This window comes from Pempheris klunzingeri, chromosome 1, assembly GCF_042242105.1.
Source record: "Pempheris klunzingeri isolate RE-2024b chromosome 1, fPemKlu1.hap1, whole genome shotgun sequence".
NCBI classification, from domain to species: Eukaryota; Metazoa; Chordata; class Actinopteri; order Acropomatiformes; family Pempheridae; genus Pempheris; species Pempheris klunzingeri.
In genome coordinates, this window is record NC_092012.1 from 12314888 (window position 1) to 12333629 (window position 18742).

At 41.5% G+C, this 18742-nt stretch overlaps 1 protein-coding gene across 1 annotated transcript; it reads left to right on the forward strand.

Moving 5' to 3' along the window:
* Positions 1-3777: 3777 nt before the first annotated feature.
* On the forward strand, positions 3778-18676 carry cdh15 (cadherin 15, type 1, M-cadherin (myotubule)). The gene is made up of 14 exons (XM_070829675.1): positions 3778-4024; positions 10903-11070; positions 11799-11954; positions 12431-12575; positions 13379-13560; positions 13646-13774; positions 13954-14136; positions 15327-15571; positions 15680-15816; positions 15916-16146; positions 16243-16482; positions 16661-16809; positions 17070-17261; positions 17866-18676. The coding sequence occupies exons 1-14, from the start codon at positions 3974-3976 to the stop codon at positions 18064-18066; spliced, it is 2409 nt and encodes an 802-aa protein (XP_070685776.1). The 5' UTR covers positions 3778-3973; the 3' UTR covers positions 18067-18676.
* The last annotated feature ends 66 nt before the right edge of the window (positions 18677-18742 follow it).

Sequence of the window (18742 nt, forward strand, 5' to 3'; positions counted from 1 at the left end):
AGCCTGTTGAACTTCTGCCAAAGCTTCCTTTCTTTCTGGATTACTTGTCAAGCATGTCAACCAAAACAGCAGTACCACAAGCTCTGGCTGTAAATCTAACAAGCAAGTGCCGTGGCGGAGCTCAAGGCACTGCAGCACACCGCTCGAAGCTTTCTCCAACTGTCCTTGAAGCAGCGCTAATGTTTTATTATTAACAAGGGTTCTGTTGACTAAGTGTAATGTGTAAAGGGTCACGCAAATTGACGAACCGACAGAGAGTTATTACCCAACTCTGCTGTTTGCCCCCAGCTACCAATTTTCAGCTCATTGTTTCAGTTTTACAGCCTGTTTTGGTTCACTCTCGCTTCTCCTACCTCTCCAAAAATAAAAAGGAAAGTGAATATTGGATTTGTCTGTCAAACCGCCAGAAGCCCGACTCTGAAGTAATGATAGTTGCTGCTTAATTTATAAACGGAGAATAGTTTGCCAACAACCCAAATGAAAAGTGCTAATTTCCGGTGGAGGAAGAAGTATTTAGATCTTTTATTTTAAGAAAATGTAGAAATACTATAATTAAAATGTACTCTGACTTAAGTAAAAATATTTCAAATGTACTTACAGTGTCAAAAGTAACGTATTAATTAAGCAGAAATACTCATTTCAGATTTTAGTATTCATAATATGTTGTATTACTGGATATTATTGCTTTATGTCATAATTAATTAATGTATAGCCAATTTTATAGAAAAGCACTTCATCATATTTTATAAGCTCCTCATGTTTTGCATGTAAAATCTTAAATGTTACAAATAACTACAACTAACTTATTCTGCTGCCCCCAAGTGGCCAAAAAACAATGAATGCTCTTCTAAATAATAATAGGATTATTTCAATTAACGATAATTATGTAACTAAAGCAAGACATAGAGAGGAATTTATGCATTTTCACTCAATGATGCAGAGATTAAATCCCAAACAGGGTCATTGAATATAGCTTCCATTATGGGAACACTCTTATTGTTGTAATCTAGTTGCAGTCTATAGCTTATCCACTTCTGAGTTAACATGAGCTGTTTATTTCTGCCAACAGTGGGCAGCAGAGCGCCGTCTCTGAAACCGTAGTGAGGGTTTCAGGAACTGATTCAACCTTTTATCACATTTGGACCTGGACAAAATTTCTAAGAAACACACCTGAACCCCCTCTACAGAAAACAATGTGTAGACTATCTAAGTCGTGTTTTTGCCGGCACCACATGAAAAGTCTGCATGCACTCTGGTATGAGAGCCTGCTGTTGTGCCTGTGTGTGGGGGGGCGGGGGGGGGTGAAGGAAGGGAAACATCAGGGCGGCTCCTGCCAACTGCCTCTGCCTGTAATGACAGAGACAGGTGCTGTAAAATCACCCCTCTATACAAGAGCCTTCTCTATCTCTCTCTTTCACACACACACACACTAATGGACACACCAACACATGGAAGCATGCCGACACCCACTCAGCACGCACAGCCAGCCTGCCAACACATTCAATTATTGCACTGCTCTACTTTCTAGCATGAGAGTTTTTAGACTGTAGTAATAACAGTATCTATGTCTCTGTAACTGCACATTCATACGTCCGTTCTGTTTGTGTTGTTGATTCCTTGCTACAACTGTGGCACTTAAAGGGGTCATATTGTGCAAAAATACACTTTTTACATACATAAATATCTGCTCCCGGTTTGTATCTAGAGACCCTCAAACTACGAGTGAAGACCATCCTCTCATTTTCTCCTGCTCCGTCTTTCAGTAGATGTGTGTGAAGAAGCGCAGCCATTCGTAACACCACATGCAGGGCCCGTTGAACATGTGACCTCCTTCAGCCCTTCAGCAGGCTGACAAGCTCCAATAAAAAATAAGATGTCAAAAGGTGCGATCAAAGCACCCAAATTGTTTTGCTGTTGCATGCAACAAAAAAAAAAACACACATCCTCTATCGCCATCCTCTATCATCTGAGGATTTACTTTATTTAGGATGGTCTAATGACAGAAATGTAAATGCAAACTGGACCTGTATGTGTAACGTTATTTTACTCTCTCTTAACAAATGCAGTTAACGGCAGAAACTGGAGGATGGATCGATATCGGCTGTCCCTGACCCGACGTCTGACTTGGAAGCTTTTTTTTTTAATGTTCTTTTACTGAATATTTGGCAGGTTAGTCTGTCAAACTTAGCATTAGCATGTTGCACGGCTAATTTGGATCCCCTTCGGAAACACAGAGCTCACATGGGAGTTGGTGTCTGCTCAGACCTGTGGGAGCTGACCAATCAGAACAGACTCAGCTTTTTTGGGGGGCTTAAAGAGACAGGAGTGTTCAGAAAGAGAGTGAAAACCACAGCATGCACGGTATGAGAAAAATAATCTATTTTTTGAACGTTACAGCATGTAAAAACATTCTGGTAGGAACCCCCAAATAAAAGAATGAGCATAATATGTCTCCTTTAATGTCCACATTAGTCTTCACTTTTTGTTTTTAACATAAATAGGTGCTGGTAAAGGAGTGTCTCTGCAGTGAAAGACAAGCCGCTGTGGTCAGAAGTTGTTTACCTTCTAAAGATCCATATCAACCTTTGACCTGTGAGCTGACTTGCTGAGAGGGTGTTGAAAGTAGTGTTGAGGAGATCTGGACTCCATCGTCTCCCCGTCTGACTGTCCATCTTTCCTGCTGGTTGTGTCTCCCCCGAGAACATACAACCAACAAAATGAACTCTCTCACTCTGTTTTTTCTCTGTAAGATGGATGAGAACAACCTCTCGGTTGTCTGAAACACTTGGAATTTTCAGTCAAATTTTAAGCATCACAGACATGCCAACCTCTGCTTTGACATCAGCCGCGGAGCTTCATCCTCTGCTTTGACAGAGCGTTCAAAATAGCAGGAGATCAAAGAGTTCTGGCTGAATGCTCTGAATGTGTGAGGGCACGACACGGACCGCGTTGGACAGGGAGGTTACGTATGCGGCCTTACGGCATGAAGGTTGATCCAGACAAGAAGGATTTAAGAAGAACGCAAGTGCTAAGCTACTTAAGACTTAAAACAAAGGAGTATGTTGAGCTGTCAAGTGGGGCAAGCAAATCAAATGCTTTTATTTCTATTTTCCCCTCAGTGTGGCAGCAACAAATGTCAAAACACGTGTGAGCAGATCGATGTGGAGTGCGGTCAAGGAACTTTGACATCATAAACTGTTTTTTAGTTTTCTTCAACTCTTTTCTGTCTCCGACTGAATGTTTTTGTGAACAATTTTGATAACTGATTTATTGTTTATTAACTGAGTGATGTTTTTCATGGGAAAATGTTAAGCATTCTCCCGTTTCAGCTTCTGCTTCTTTCTGCTTTTCCGTGTCGTATCGTTGTAAAATGGAAATGTTTGGGTTTTCTTGCTTTGTGTTCGTGCAGGTTTTGTTTTTTCTGTTTCTCCGTTTCTTCTGTGTCTCTCTGTGAAGCGCTGTTGTTTTGAAAAGTAAATAGTAGTAATTACTTACTTTAATTTGGTGAAGACACTTTTTCTGTCTGCACCACCAACAGCTGCCCTGCTTCTCTCTTCATCTCCCCTTCCCACCCACTCTCTCTCTCTCTCCTTCTCTCTCTCTCCCTCTCTCTTTCTCCCTCTCTCTCGCTCACTCTCATCGCTCTGTGAGTGACAGCACATGTGCTGGGGTACATGGGAGGGCCACTGCTGAAATTCTAACCCCTTAACCCACTGTGAGACATACCCCAGCTATGGACAGGGAGGAGCTGTGAGAGACAAACGCTGGGAGAGGAAAGGACGGAGACAGAGAGACTGCAAGAGCAACGGGACAGAGGGAGAGAAAGAGAGAGAGGGGCAGGTTACACGGTTGGAGAGTTTGGCCTTTTTGCCCAGTAGAGCCACTCAGGAGCCCAGTTCTTAGTGCAGGAGCCCCAGATCGTTCAGCCAACAGAGGTCTGTTCATGCTGAGTTTCTGAGTGCAGGTACAGAGGATGGCGGGACGGATGTTGATGGTGTGTGTGCTGGGTACTCTGATTTGTCAGGTAAGAAAAATCATTGTCTTTTTAATAGCTGCTGTTGACTGTATTGAACAAAACCTGTTGATTTAGTACTTCTGTGTTTGTTTTCTGTGTTACATCCAGTGTGAGCTGTCTGTCACAGCCTCAAGTAAAGAAAGGAGACTCAAAACAAGAAAAAGTCGTCCTTAACGATTGGATTGCAGTGTTGATTGGCAGTTTTATGGACAATATTATCTTCTTTGATATAATTTTTTTGATTCTATACAAGAAACACAGGTGTCTGAGCAATGGAGCGCATCCCGTTCCACTTTCTGATTTCTATGAAAATGTTGGATTGACTGTTGCGGTGCTCCACTTGCACTCTTCCCCTGCTGTGCGGCTCTAGATTCAGCCTACATCCAAATTGTAGCCCAAGACTTTTCTGCACCTTCAGAGTGTGACCGTGGTTAGACAGTGGCCTTTAGCCGCCCCACTCTTCAAATATACAGTTTATGTTTTTACCTGAGTGATGTCTTCAACCAAACATCAACACAGTTTCATCAATAGAGGCACTGAACTGGCTTTGCAATCAGAGGCTGTGGCTGATCTAAACATTTCATCCTAGTTGGAAGGAGGGTGATGAAGTGTTTTGAGGAAGACAAGACTCCAGATGTGTACAGAGGGCTCAGGGCATCATTAGTAGCCCGTGTCAGCAGACGCCATTATGAGATCTAAAATGGATGGCAATGTAAACTGACATATTACCAACAGCACTTCCAACCACCATCAGTCTTTCTCTGTGTTTGGAGTAGTAATGGAGCCCAGGTTGGGAGGGTGAGTGAGTTGGCCTCCAGTCATTCTTGAGGGAAGTCTTGCTACGATGTGCTCTATAAATTATTGTAGCTGTGGAAATAAATAGTTCTGATCCCTTCTCAATCAGTGAGGTGTTTCTGGCCTTGTCAATTGTGGAATATTTAAGTATCTGTGCAGTGCAAAGTCTTTTTTTTTGGTGAATTTATTCTGCTTTTTTGTGTAATTTTCATATTTGATGGCTAACTGATAATGGAGAAAAATGTACTGTGTGTCTCTTTTGAATGTGGGAATGATCGATCACTGACACAGCCATGGGGAAAACCAATTTGTCACAGTGAGGCCTAAGCCCCTAATGACAATACACAAAAGACATTTTGGTCGAATTGTCAGGACCCCAGAAATAATTTTATTTATGACCTTTCATAGAAACATGAATGAATAATCCCGAATGATTTGAAAGACCTGTAAACCCTGAAGAACGACCTTTAAGGTGCAGCACCCCAGGCCTCAGGCTGGATGCAGACATAGGAGAACTTAAGCTCTGTGTGGTAGGACTGATACTGGGTTAAATTGCACCTTCAAATGCCAGAGTTGAAGTCCAAGAGGGGTGATAACCAAATAACAAAAAGTATACACAACAAAATAGAAACAATCTGCTCCACCATCTTTTGAGTATTAAAGACTGAATTAGAGGAGGCTCACTTTGCCAATAAATCGCTAGCTGCCGTCCTCCATAACAATCAAACTCTAAACTTTTCAAATCCACCTTTCAAGACTAGAGGCTGAAAACTCAAAAGATACATATTTTGGAGTAGTCCTGTAATCACATCATTAATTGTGGCCTTTTACAGAAACTCAAATTCCAATTTTTCCTCCATGTTGGAAGAAGACAAACTGCCACATGCTGAACAGTTGGCAGAAGCTCAAGTTTGGCTTGTCCCACTTGACAGCTCAGAAGAAATACTCAAACAAAGGAAGTTAACTGTTGGCTTGTTTCTGGAAACCTTAGATCAGATACATTATTATTACTACATAATTACTTCTGGTGTTTTACTTCTGCTGCATGCTCACAGGATATTTGTACAATGATTCCCAAAAGCGGCCATTTTGGACAAATACACAAACAATTTGAGCAGGACTTCTATTCTAACACGTGCTGCATAAGCAATGCCCATTTTCACCAAAGTTAATAAATGAATACCATCCAATCCAAAGGCCTTGATCAGTGTCACCTGATAGCTTTCAGTTGTGCTCCAGTTGTGCTCTTTTAATTTCACTAAGCTGGTGTTGTTTTGAACTGGGCAGCAGTCACAGCTGTTCCCAGATGCATACGTGATGCCATTTGTCCCGCTCTGTAATCCCCCTTGCGGAAAGAGGAGTGGGCCACTCCTGGACCATGAAATCGGGTACAAATCAAGAGTCTGTAGCGCCGGCCAGCTGGCGCTGAGGTCTCACTCATCGGAAACAATCAGTCAGAGGATTTAGAGTCTGAATCACAGGTCCTGCTGGGTGTGGATACCTGCAGGTCTGTTTTATACTGACTAGGGTTTCAGAGGGAGCAAAAGGGTAGAGAGGCAACTTCCAGATCATAAAACTAGTCGACTGAATAGTAAAGTCAATTTCCTCTACATTCTTTTTTATTGCCACATTATTTTCCACATACTTTGGAAGACCAAGTGGTGACAGTTGTAGTTTTGGTTGTCATGCACAACAATAATTGACACTATAACGGGTTTGTCACTTTTTGTATGACTGATGATTAAGTAATTTATCCATGTAGAGATGTGAAAAGGGGCATTCTTTAGTTCCCACTAAAGACCTCGTCACATTACGAACAGTCAAAGCGCTTTTTTATATATTGTTAATGATAATTTTGCACATATTTAAATTAATTCAAATTCAGTCTGATGTAGTTGGTATCTGTGGAAACTGGGGATATTTTCTAAAACTTAAAGTGGTGCAGGTTTTAATAATGTTTTTTTTTCATTATTGCTCCGCCACTGACAGAGTGGAAGAGGTTAATGTTTTAACAGATTGGAGGGACAGTTCATCAGTCCACTGAGATAATGTATTGATAGAAAATGTTTGTCTCTTTCACATCACAGCTTCCTTATCTTCTATTAACTAAAGAAATTATGTTATTGACGATCTTCAAGGTGTCAGATAACACTGTTTTAGGTTTTTTTCACTAACTCCATGTTTAGGCCCCTAGTAAGTCCTACTTTTAGTTCAATGCTATAACCTGGCTCAGCATTCCTAAAGCTCAGACATCTGCTCCAAGGGAGCTTCACACTTGTTGTGGCACCATAAATAGGGTGTCCAAGCCCATGCCAGGCAATCATGACTTAGCAAAGAGTCTGGGTGTGGGGCCGGTCCCGTTGGTGACTGACCAGTTGAGTGTCTGTGTCTGAGGACCAGCAACAGGAGTGACCACAGGGACACCTGTGCGACCTCTCGCCCTGTGGCCTGAAGAGACTGTCAAGAATGCTGCAGGCATCACTTCTCGACTGGACGGTGTTTTCCTGAGTTATCTGGCCGACTGCTCCACTCACACACATATAGGGAGGAGACACTCAGGCCAAAAGACGTTTAACACAGAGACAAACAGAGATATGACCTCATCTACACAACTACAGTGAACTCTGCTTTTACTAATACATTCAAATCTTATAAGTTAGCAAACAGTATTTTAGTAAAATGAAAATCACTGAAAATGTTAATAATAATGGTTTGCAACATGTGACAGGCTTTTACACTGCTGTGTTAGATGCTCTAAAACTAGAGCAGTTTATAGGAATGCTAGGATGGGACACTGTAATGGCTCTTGAATGTGTATCTAAGGGGTAGTGCATTTGTAGAAGTAACCAGAGCTGGAGGGTGGACAGCTCCAGTGGCTTTGTGAATGACTGGAAGTGTGGCTTCCTCCTGATATTTATGCTTCTGATTGATATTTATGCCTGTGTATTTGGCCTCTCGATGCATTCATATTTGTATGTTTCATTACTATTTCTTACTATTAAATCATTTATTCAAAACTAAATTCTGACTGTACCATTTTCACTTTCGGGCCCATAAATGGCAGTCATCTAAAATTCAAAAATTAAGCACATTAATGATGATCCAGTAAGTCAATTAGTGCCCATCTCTTGTTTTAAAATCTCAAGCTTTCTTTAACTGTGTAAACACTCCTCAGCGACAGAGTGCTTCACGGTCCTTCCTGTGAGGGCATATCATCCTCAAACAAGCTGTCCATACTTCTGTGAGGGCCTGGGGTGAAAGGCCAAGCTGTAAAAGTTTCTGGGAAAAGCCTCTAAAACAGTTAATCTGTGTGTGGTGTCGTCGCTCAACCTGTCAGGAGAGGCAATCTTTGGTCTAATTGGTAACATGACGCTTTAGTGTTACCGCATCTCGGTCTGGTAAAAACATTAACAGTGGCAACTAGTGGGTGGAGCCACTATTCAAAACACAGAGTCATGTTAAGTTCAGTTGTGTTGTCAGATTACTTGCAAACATCAAATATGGTGTCAGAGGTTGTTTCTAGTTTCTTTATACTGTATATTGTCAATGGATCACCATTAATACAAAGCAACATTATCATCATCCTATTATAGTTTTTACAAAATACAATATTTACTTGCAATCTTTCAACCATCAATGCGTAAAGTGGTTGAATTTCCATTTTTAGCTAGCAGTGTGGCAGGGTTGCAGTCTTTCACTCCACCACTTCGGTCTGGACTGAAATGTTTTTTGGATGAACTGAGATGAAATTTTGAAACAAGCATTCATAATCTTCAGAGAATAAATTTTTTACCAACTTTCATCATTCTCTGACTTTTCCACAAGCACCAGCAGTTGGCTGATATTTTTTGTTTTTAGTGACATTTCTCAACAACTATTGGATGGATTGCCATGAAATTTGGCACAGATATCTGTGTTACCCAAACAGTGTCCTGTTACTTGAGTGATCCCCTGCCTTACTTGTGACATCCCCCAGCAGGTCAAAGTTTCACAAAACCCTGTAAATATTTCATTATTTACCCTATGGATTGGTGCCAAGTTTGTACAGATGCTCATGGTCCTCAAATGTTTTATCCTAATGAGTGTGATGATCCTCTAAACTTTCCTCCAGCACCACCACGAGGCTCACATTTGTCATTTAGAGGTAAATATCTGAACTAAGTTATTGGATGAATTGTCATGAAACACATACATTCATGACCCACTCTGGATGAATTGTGATAACTTTGGTAGTTTCTTACCTTTTCCAGCACTTTTTGGTCCAACGGTTTCACTTATACCCAAACAGTTGCTGAACTAATAATATTTCATCCTCTGTAATTAAAACCAGCTGTAATTCAGGTCTAGTGCTAATCAGCAAACATTAGCATGTAGCACACAACAGGAAGGTTTGTCAGCCTAACAGCCACTGGCATGGCGGTAAGCTCCTGTTTAACACAAAGCAGCAAAATCTGAACTCTTTCAAATTCATTTTGCCAAATTAACCTCAACACATTTATCCTTTAGCTAAATGCTCTTTTGTTTGCTTGGTGAATAAAGCATGTTGCACTGGAGAAGAGTACTCGGAGAAGAAACCTTGCTGTGTGTGCATTCTCAACGTTAGAAAAATATCGTCACGTTTACACAAGTGTCCACGAATCAGGCAATTTTAGAAAGTGCTATATTTGGATTTGCAACTGTGATGCAGCTGTTATTGATGTTGAGGTTAAGTAACAATGCAGAATGCGTGCTATGCCAGTGAAGGTTTGAAAGCTTGCATATGCAAACGTATATATGGAAGACGTTGGCTATCAGATGAATTTGTGTGGGTGACATGCACCGCTGGAATGTGACTGTAAACATCTCTGTGAGAGTGTGGCTGATGATGGCTATGAAAAGTTAAATAGGTAGGGGCCAAGAATATAGAACAGTCTAAGATTAGCCTGCCCTCTGACTCGGCCCGCAGATGCCAGCCATGGTTGCCATTCCTCCCTGTACTGTCCAGCAGCATGCCAAAGGATCAGTATATCAGATCACCTGCCCCAGAGACAGGGCAGGGATCAGAGGCCATTCATAAAATATTCACAAATTTATCCATTGAGCCATTTTTTAGCTTGTTTATTTATGGCTCATTTAAAAACCTACTGAAACTAGTTATTCATCAATACCCTAGTATCTTGGTGACAGCGCAACGACAAACATGACAGGCAAAAGCTTTTTGGCAAGTTCATACATCCTCATTTATTTCACGCTCCATGGATTTTGCTTTTGAGCTGTTAAACATATGGGAAGTAATGCTAAATCCAGTGAATTCCCACACAGAGGACGGAAGTATCTTACGGAAATGTGTGTATATGCTTATGCGTGGGTGAGTGTTTTGTTGATGTGCATGCGTGTATATCAACACGTGTGTCTGTGAGAAAGCATGTACATGAGTGTGTCTGTGGAATTCCTACAGCAGAGCAGATCCGTAAGGTGACCCCAAACTCCCAGTCAGGTGCAGAGCTGAGCATAAAGGGGAATTTGTGAGTGTGAGTGGAGATGCGGGTGGGAAAGCACAGGATCTAAATCCATAGTCGACAGCTGTTGTGGGAGTGTGTTTCTCACATGCATGTTTCAAGTGTGTGTGTGTGTGGGTGTGTGTGTGGGTGGATTTGTGTGAGCGTAGCCAAGACAGTAATGTGGTGAATGAAGGCTTGTGAAATGAACATGAGTGTTTGTGTTTCCTCATCCTGAGATGAATTTGCACCCTGATCAAAGGAAGCTGACAAAGACACATATTAGTGAGTGAAACCCGAACCTGTGGCCCTGCAGCCCTTCTGCCTCGTACAATCCCTTGAATTCCACAGCCTCAGCGCTACAGCCAGTATACATCCATTCCAACAGGCCTTTGGGAATGTTATAGCGCTGAGGGAGACTCTTGACGTGGTTTTAAACAGCTGCAAATATCTATAATGACACAATTTGTGTGGAATCAAAAGCTGCATGTTATCTGACTTATACACGATATCTCCATGTCCGATCAGTGGACCGTGACGTGTTTTTATGCCTAAATACCTGCATGTTCCCGTCACTGTCTTTAGTGAGTTTCATGCTGTCGTTCTTTCCTTTAGGTCTGGATCTCTGCGGAACCTCATCACAATGAAGAAGAGCTGCATCCTCAGACCCTTCACCCGTGGAGAATTCAAGGCAAGGGAGTGGTCAGGGTTAAGAGGGACTGGATCATCCCTCCAATCAGAGTGCTGGAGAACAGCAAGCAGGTTCCTGAAGACCTCGTCCAGGTAAAATGACGGCTTTTTACGTTCAAATTCTATCACTGGCTAACTACTGTGTGGTTTTTAGCTGGTACTTAGATAGATTAAGATAAGATTAGATAAAATAAGATATTCCTTTATTAGTCCCACAACAGGGAAATTTACAATGTCACAGCAGACAGGAGGAGACATAAAAAAAGAACATGTATAGTTAAGACAGAGGAAGTATATAAACAATATAATATACATAGGGGGAATATAAAAAACAATAGGTTCCTGTCAGCAGTCAGCATCCTTAACATTACCCTGCTAAGCACATCACCATACAGCCATGCACTGTTGATTGTAATTCTTCTTCACAGATGATCACACACAGCACAGTCCAGTGTTTAAAAGACATGTGAAATGTAAATGTTGTGTTAAGGCTGTTGCAGGCGACCAGTAAGTTCATAAATCCTACCGTACAAGGAGAAAGATTCAGCCACTTTTACATGGTGATGAAATTACAGGAGAGACTATATGTCAAAGAAAGTGAATGCAAAATGCATAGGATATAGACTCCCTGCTATTATTAGTTCAGAATTTCATTTCCTGCCATAAATTAAAGGCCTCTCCGAGCTTAAACACTTGCGTCTCAAGGTCCCTAACTGTCCACATACTGAACATCTGGTGTTACGACATATGATTTACAATCCTCCCCCCACCTTCCCATGAGGCCGCGGTGATCATCAACTTTATCTCCTCTCTCTGTTTAGATCAAATCGGATAAAATCTTTACAGGAGAGGTGATCTACAAGTTAGAGGGACCGGGGGTGGACCAGGAGCCCAAGAATCTGTTTGAGATTGACGATAAAACAGGAGTCATCAGGAGCAAGCGGCCGCTGGACAGAGAGAAATACAACAGCTTCACAGTAAGAGGGCTTTTATGGGAGTAACATTTTAAATCACACGCGAAATGTGTTTTAAAGCCCAATCTGACATAAGCACTTAACAAGCCCCAGCACACTCAGTGAGTACTTACATACTGTGTTTTTGAAGCACAGGTCCATGTTTTTGTCTTTAACATACATCAGTGTCTCAGACGTTAGGACAAACAGCCAGAGGTCAACTTCCAGGTGCCTTTATGGGCATCTTGGGAGAAACTTCAGAATGTTTCAGACCAGATGATTGTAATGGAGCCCATAATGTTGAGCCAAACATCCCGCACATTTCTTTCTGCCATTTACAGCATATGCAGATACACACAGTCACCATTAGTGGCATGTTTCCTTCACTGAATGCAGAAGTTTTTTTTTAGTAATTCATAGTGAAAAGCAACAATCTCATGAATGCAGTTTCATTAAGAGACATTTGTCTGTTGTATCTGTGTGTGTTTGTGTGTGTGTAGCTGAAAGCCTTTGCGCTGTCCCCCAGTGGAGAGAGACTAGAGAATCCTACCACCATAGAGATAGTGGTGTTGGATCAGAACGACAACAGACCCGCCTTCACCCAGAGCCAGTTTGTCGGCACTGTCTCTGAGTTCTCAGTCCCAGGTACATCCATGTATTACGTACCGTACTGCAAACCTTTAATGCTCTTAAATATCCATCTTAAATATCTTTCCTGAAGTAGCTTCAAACGTTTATACTGTACACTTTTCCTGCTCTGTTTCACAACTGTCTGTCTGTTTCAATGTGTCATTGAAACTACAGTACAGTATAAGATTCATTTCACTTGCAGTTGCTCCTGAAAATAGACACTGGAAAAATAAAGTAGGAGCACAGCCCCTAAAAATAGACAGAATCTTTTTTTTTTCCTTCACGCTTAATCATTAAAAAACTACAAGTATCATTTTCCACAAGCCACAATATGCCAGTCACAGTATAGATGTCTGTGATAAAGCTGTTTGTACTCTGTTTTAACTGACTTCAGCCTGACTGATTGCTGCTAACTAGTTAGCTGAACACAGACTGGACCAACGCTGTTGTTACAATTAACATGAATTAATATAAATGAATGTTACTATTATAATTAATAACATTATTTAGTGTTAGAAATTGTGAATATTGAGATATATGTTATCCTTGGGAAAGAAGTTCGGGTAGAGCTCTGTCTTAGTTGGTATTAATTGGTATTAATATTCGATTCCAACTCCATTTCAACAATTTCATGTGAAACAAGTCAACTGTTTGCACCTAGAGGCACATTATCTTTCCATTTTAAGGATATTATGGTTTAAATCCTGTTTAAGTTTGACATTGTTTTCAGTGAAGTCCTGTAGCCTTAACACATGTGTCACATATCGGTGATTCGCTCTGATTCCAGCTGACCAAAGCCTGTTGATTATTTTTGACAGGCACATCAGTGATGTCAGTGTTGGCCAACGATGCGGACGACCCAATGACTGAAAACGCTTATCTGAGCTACTCTATCATTGGCCAGGAGAGCATTCCTGCCAACGCTGTTACCAAGATTATGTTTGGCATCAACAACCAGACAGGAGCCATCTACACAAGAGATGTAGGCCTGGACCGAGAGGTAAAATGCAGGTTTTCATGCAGATTTTCGCAGATACTCACAGTTTATGGTTCATTTCACTACAATGAGCTGTTTTCTGTCCTAGGTGGTGAAAAGTTTCCGATTAAAACTGCTGGTTGCTGATATGGGGGGCATGGGACTGACAAAAGAAGGAGTGGCAATCATACATGTATCTGATATCAACAACCACGCCCCACAGTTCAGCCCTGCCTCAGTGAGTCTCAAAAACAGTTCACCATTTGAAGGATTTTTCCAGTTATTCAAAACACTTAACTCATATTTATTTGAATAGTTAGATATTAATTGTTAATTCAGTTAATTATACACAATGGCATGACATATTGTGACGCCTTTTGAATCTTTTGATTTGTGTTTTGTGTGTGGCGCATGTAGTACAGTATGATAGCAGTGGAGAACAGGAAGGACTATGAGATTGGCAGCGTGAATGTGACGGACAGAGATGATCAGGGAACAGGAAACTGGGAGGCCAGATACGTCATTTCCAACGACCCGGACGGAAAGTTTTCCATCAGTACGGATCCGACCACCAACCAGGGCGTTCTGACAGTGGTGAAGGTACGGGCTGCCGATCTGCTGTCAGCTGGAAGAGCGTCAGGGAGAGGCTTTGGTCGTGGCTGAGTATCCGTCACCCATTACGGACGGATGGTAGAATAAGAGCAGTGACTTTGATTTCGGCTATTTATATTGGGTGTGAGTAAATGTTTGGACTCATGCCAAGCATCCAAAGTCACACTGACAAATGTATGTGTATAAAAGAAACATACAACTGCTATCAGCTTTGTGCCTCAGCCTGGCTCTATGATTTCCTGTTTAATCTTCACATAACTACAAAGTTATTTTAGTCAGAAGTTAGTTATGTTGAATCTATAAGCATGAAAAGGCTGCTTTATTTAAATCAAAATAAATGTTCGTTCATTATTCGCTTTATATCAGAAAAAATATTCCCCATATATGATGAATTATATCTTTGCCTGTAAGATATTTTTGCCTATTTAGCTGATCTGCTATGCACCGGCCACAGCAGCAATTCATTTCAATTAAATAGTTACAACTGAACCAATTGAACAGTGTCTCTATTTTATCTATAATCACCGCCCAATTACACTGGTCTTTCTAGGAAACTCTCTGTGAACTGATGTGGGAATTATAAGGAATTTACAGATCCATAAACTAGGGTGCTGCTGTGAATAAAGAAGTGTGGGTCTTCAACCTACAACGGAAACCTTTGGCAAAGTATGAAAATGTGTTTATAGAATATATGACCCAGCTATGAGCTGGTGTAACAGATATTTAGGATATATCAACATGAAGTTATCTCTGTGCTCCATGTCTGCCCAGTGGGTGAAAGTGTACACCACTCATTCAAAATCTGATTTGTTTTACATCCCAATGACATCCCAATGAAATGTTTGATTCTAGCGTAAGAAAAACAGTATATGTTCACACTTGTTGATTGGTCTGTTCTGCGCCACAGGAATAATTAGAATTTTTAAAATAGCCTTTTTATTGGCCTTTAAAGTTAATGTGTTCATTGAAGCCCTCAGACACAACTCAACACCACTCTCTAGTGGTTGAACTTTGAACTACAAGTCACTCAGACAAACATGCCTGTTTGGCATTTCCTATATTTAATTACATTTGTTTCAAATGACTGAAATTTACATATAGATTTACCAGGAATTCTTTATTATCCGACCAACTTCTCCTTCCTCAAACAGCCTCTTCTGCTCTGTTTTGTCCTGCAGCCTTTGGATTATGAAACACAGAACGAGTACATCCTAATTCTGACTGTGGAAAATCTCAACCCTCTGAGCAACAAGGCTCCCAATCTCCCGGTGAGCACCGCTACCGTGGCCGTGACTGTCGTGAACGAGAATGAAGCTCCGCATTTCAGGGAGGATCCCATTCAGATCATGGTCCCAGAGTCTGTGCTTCCTGGGACATTACTGAAAAGCAACATCGCCTTTGACCCTGATAATTCTGACCTGAGGTATGATCCAACAACAAAACCAACCAACCAACGGGAGTATTTTTGTGTTTTCAAGGATGCAAGTAAACTAACTGGGCAGTTTGTGCATCCGTAACGTTTCTGTGGCAGGTATGAGATTAGCAAAGATCCCGAGAGGTGGCTGGACATCAACAGCGATACAGGAGACATTACTGCCAAGAGAACGTTTAACATGCGATCTCCACATGTTAAAAACAATATCTACAATGCTGTTGTCAAGGTTACAGGTCAGTTTATCTATTTAATAAATACACATCTTATTCCACATGGCAGGTTCAATACTCTTTTAAGAAAAAAATGTGACTTTGCTGTGTTCTCCTGTTTAGACGCTGGTGGTGTATCCACCACTGCAACAGTGGCCGTCACACTGAAGGAGACCAATGACTTCCCCCCTCAGCTCTTCCCTCTGAGCGGCTCTGTATGTAAGGGTGCAGGCCGGACTCGTTCTGGTCTGGTTGTGACAGCTGTGGATGAAGACCTTCCTCCGCACGCCGCTCCCTTCACCTTTGAAATGCCTGACGACCTGTCAGTCAACTGGACTGTTATCCAGATCAATGGTAAGGAAAGGGCTTCAGGGTGGAGTCTGTGTGAACGTCGTCGTTCCCATGAATCCTCTAACCACACACCTTTCTCCATTTTCCCTCCCTCTTCAGGTACTCACGCTGTGCTGCAGCCCCTCGTGGAGCTGGAGGCCGGAGAGTACGCCATCACATTGTTTGTGTCGGACTCTGGCAGCCCATTTCTGAGTGCTTACGCTCAGGTCAACGTCACTTTGTGTCTCTGTGACTCCTTTGGAGACTGCAAGTCTGAGGCGGGTGCTATCCTAGGCTCCAGTGTGGGAATCAGCTTCTTCGCCCTCATCATCATCATGGCCAGTATTGCACTCTTATTGTGTAAGTCTCATTGTGAACACATCTTAAAAATCTTTTTTTTTTTCCCCCCCAAGGAGAATAAAGCAAACATGACCCCTAGTTTAAGGTGATTTTAGTTGTTTCCAATTAAAACAAATCTTTTAAAAAAGTGACATGTTAATGAATTAATACTTGATGGTGCCCCTCTGTTTGATCGCAGTGCTGCTCCTCCTGGCTGTGGCGGTGACCACCTGCGGGAGACGCCACCATATCAAGAAAGGAACAGGTCTGCTTGTCGGGGAATCAGAAGACGACATCCGTGACAATGTCTTCAACTATGATGAGCAAGGAGGGGGTGAGGAGGATGAGGTAAGGCCACACGGGAGGAGACTTGTGATTGACTCCATGGTTACGCTAACATGGATGCTGTTTGTCCAGTGTGGCTGCAGGAATTGTGGCTCTGGAATATTTCTGAATGGTTGGGATTGAAGAGCGCAGTGGTACAACAGCAGAAAAGTCTCACTGGTTGTATTTGATAGTGATTTAATGGGATTTGAACGTGATTGATGATGTGAGTATGTCACCACAGCTTCTGACATATTTACTTTTGTCATTGTATCTCCTTGCAGAACGCCTTTAACATCGACCTGCTGTGGAATCCCCTCGATGCACCTTCAACCCCTATGTCCTACTACCCAGCGTCTGGTGTTCCTCGAGGCAAGCAGCCCCTCAGGAAGGATGCCCCACATAATCTGCCCTCACCCACCTACCCACGGAGGCCTCCTGCGGATCCCACTGACATCGAGGACTACATCAATGATGTGAGAGGTTTTACCTGAACTCTTAATGAAAATGTATTTTAAAGACCCAACTAATAATCTGGACAATATACCAACCACCAGTGTTCAGAATACATAACCAGGAAGTTATTTAAGTTATGTTTAAGTGACACCCTTCTGTTATATACTGATAAATTGCCTCAAGTACACTTTTGCTCTAATATATGTGACTTATACAGAAAACTAATTGCCTATCGGACCTTTAAGAGTTTCTTGCCTCCTAAAATTGATGCATTTCTTGTTAAAACAGAATGTTGGAGTTATAACGCAGGAAAAACATCAATCAAAATACTTAAACAGGTTCACTATTCAGGAGAGAAAGACAGCAGCTTTTTTTCCTCGAGGATCGAGGATATTATTTTTCTACAATGTAGTTTCAGTATTTTCTAAAACTAGACAGTGACAGTGTAAATAGGGAAGATCAGTCCAATAGTGTCAGAATAATGTTGCTTAATTCATTTGTGTGTTCAGGATTTTAGAGACTGAACATAAATTGTACATTATGAACATTTACCATTAAAACAGCATTTCCAGGGCATTTTATTTACCCTTATCAAATAAATAACACACATTTTTCTTCCCTCAGGGCCTGGAGGCTGCCGACAACGATCCTAATGTGCCTCCGTACGACACAGCTCTGATCTATGACTATGAGGGCGAGGGCTCACTGGCAGGCAGCCTCAGCTCCATCGCTTCAGGCAGCTCAGACGGAGACCAAGACTACGACTACCTCAACGACTGGGGACCACGCTTTCAGAAACTGGCCAACATGTATGACCCACGTTAAGGTGGGCAGCAAGAAAAAATAAAAGCCCAGTGCAATCCACCACCTGTTAGGGACACAGATTATGCCTCAGGATTTTAGTCCAGGATCAGATTTGAAGCATGCTGAGGAAAAATAAATGCAATGCAAAAGCATAGGACTTTAATCTACTGTGCCTTGGGTTTTATTGAGGATCATTTGGACACAGCTGACAAAACGGCTCGCTGCGAAGGTTTGTGGTTAGCTGAGGAGAAGTGAACGAGACAGTAAAATCGTGCGTTGACATGATCAGCCACGGAGGAGGCAAACAGGACGTGAGTTGAAAAGATTTTCCATCTCTGGTTTTGTTTATTGTCAGACTTGGATTGTTCAGTAATGATGCATACAACAAACCTGAGATTTTCAAATATCTTTTAAATGTATTATTTTTTTTATATCAGTGATTATTTTATATGATGAAGTTGCTTTGATATTGATTTTGTTTGTTTTTCTTTTCTGAGCACAAATCCTCCATTCCAGCATCTGTTCATCATTTTGGTTATTGTTCAACAAAACATACACAATATTCTGTAATCAAATTTTTTGGAGGTGAAGACTGATGTTTTTTTTTTTAAATATGTTCATTGAATTTAGGTTTTACCAGTGTCTACAGAATAAATGTAAATCTTTTATTCATGTGTGTATTATTATGAAGTAACAC

Coding starts and splice junctions, on each gene's coding strand:
- cdh15 (XM_070829675.1), top strand. CDS start 3,974: ATGGCGGGACGGATGTTGATGGTGTGTGTGCTGGGTACTCTGATTTGT. Junction 12,576..13,378: donor CTCTGAGTTCTCAGTCCCAG/GTACATCCATGT, acceptor TATTTTTGACAG/GCACATCAGTGATGTCAGTG. Junction 17,262..17,865: donor TCGAGGACTACATCAATGAT/GTGAGAGGTTTT, acceptor TTCTTCCCTCAG/GGCCTGGAGGCTGCCGACAA.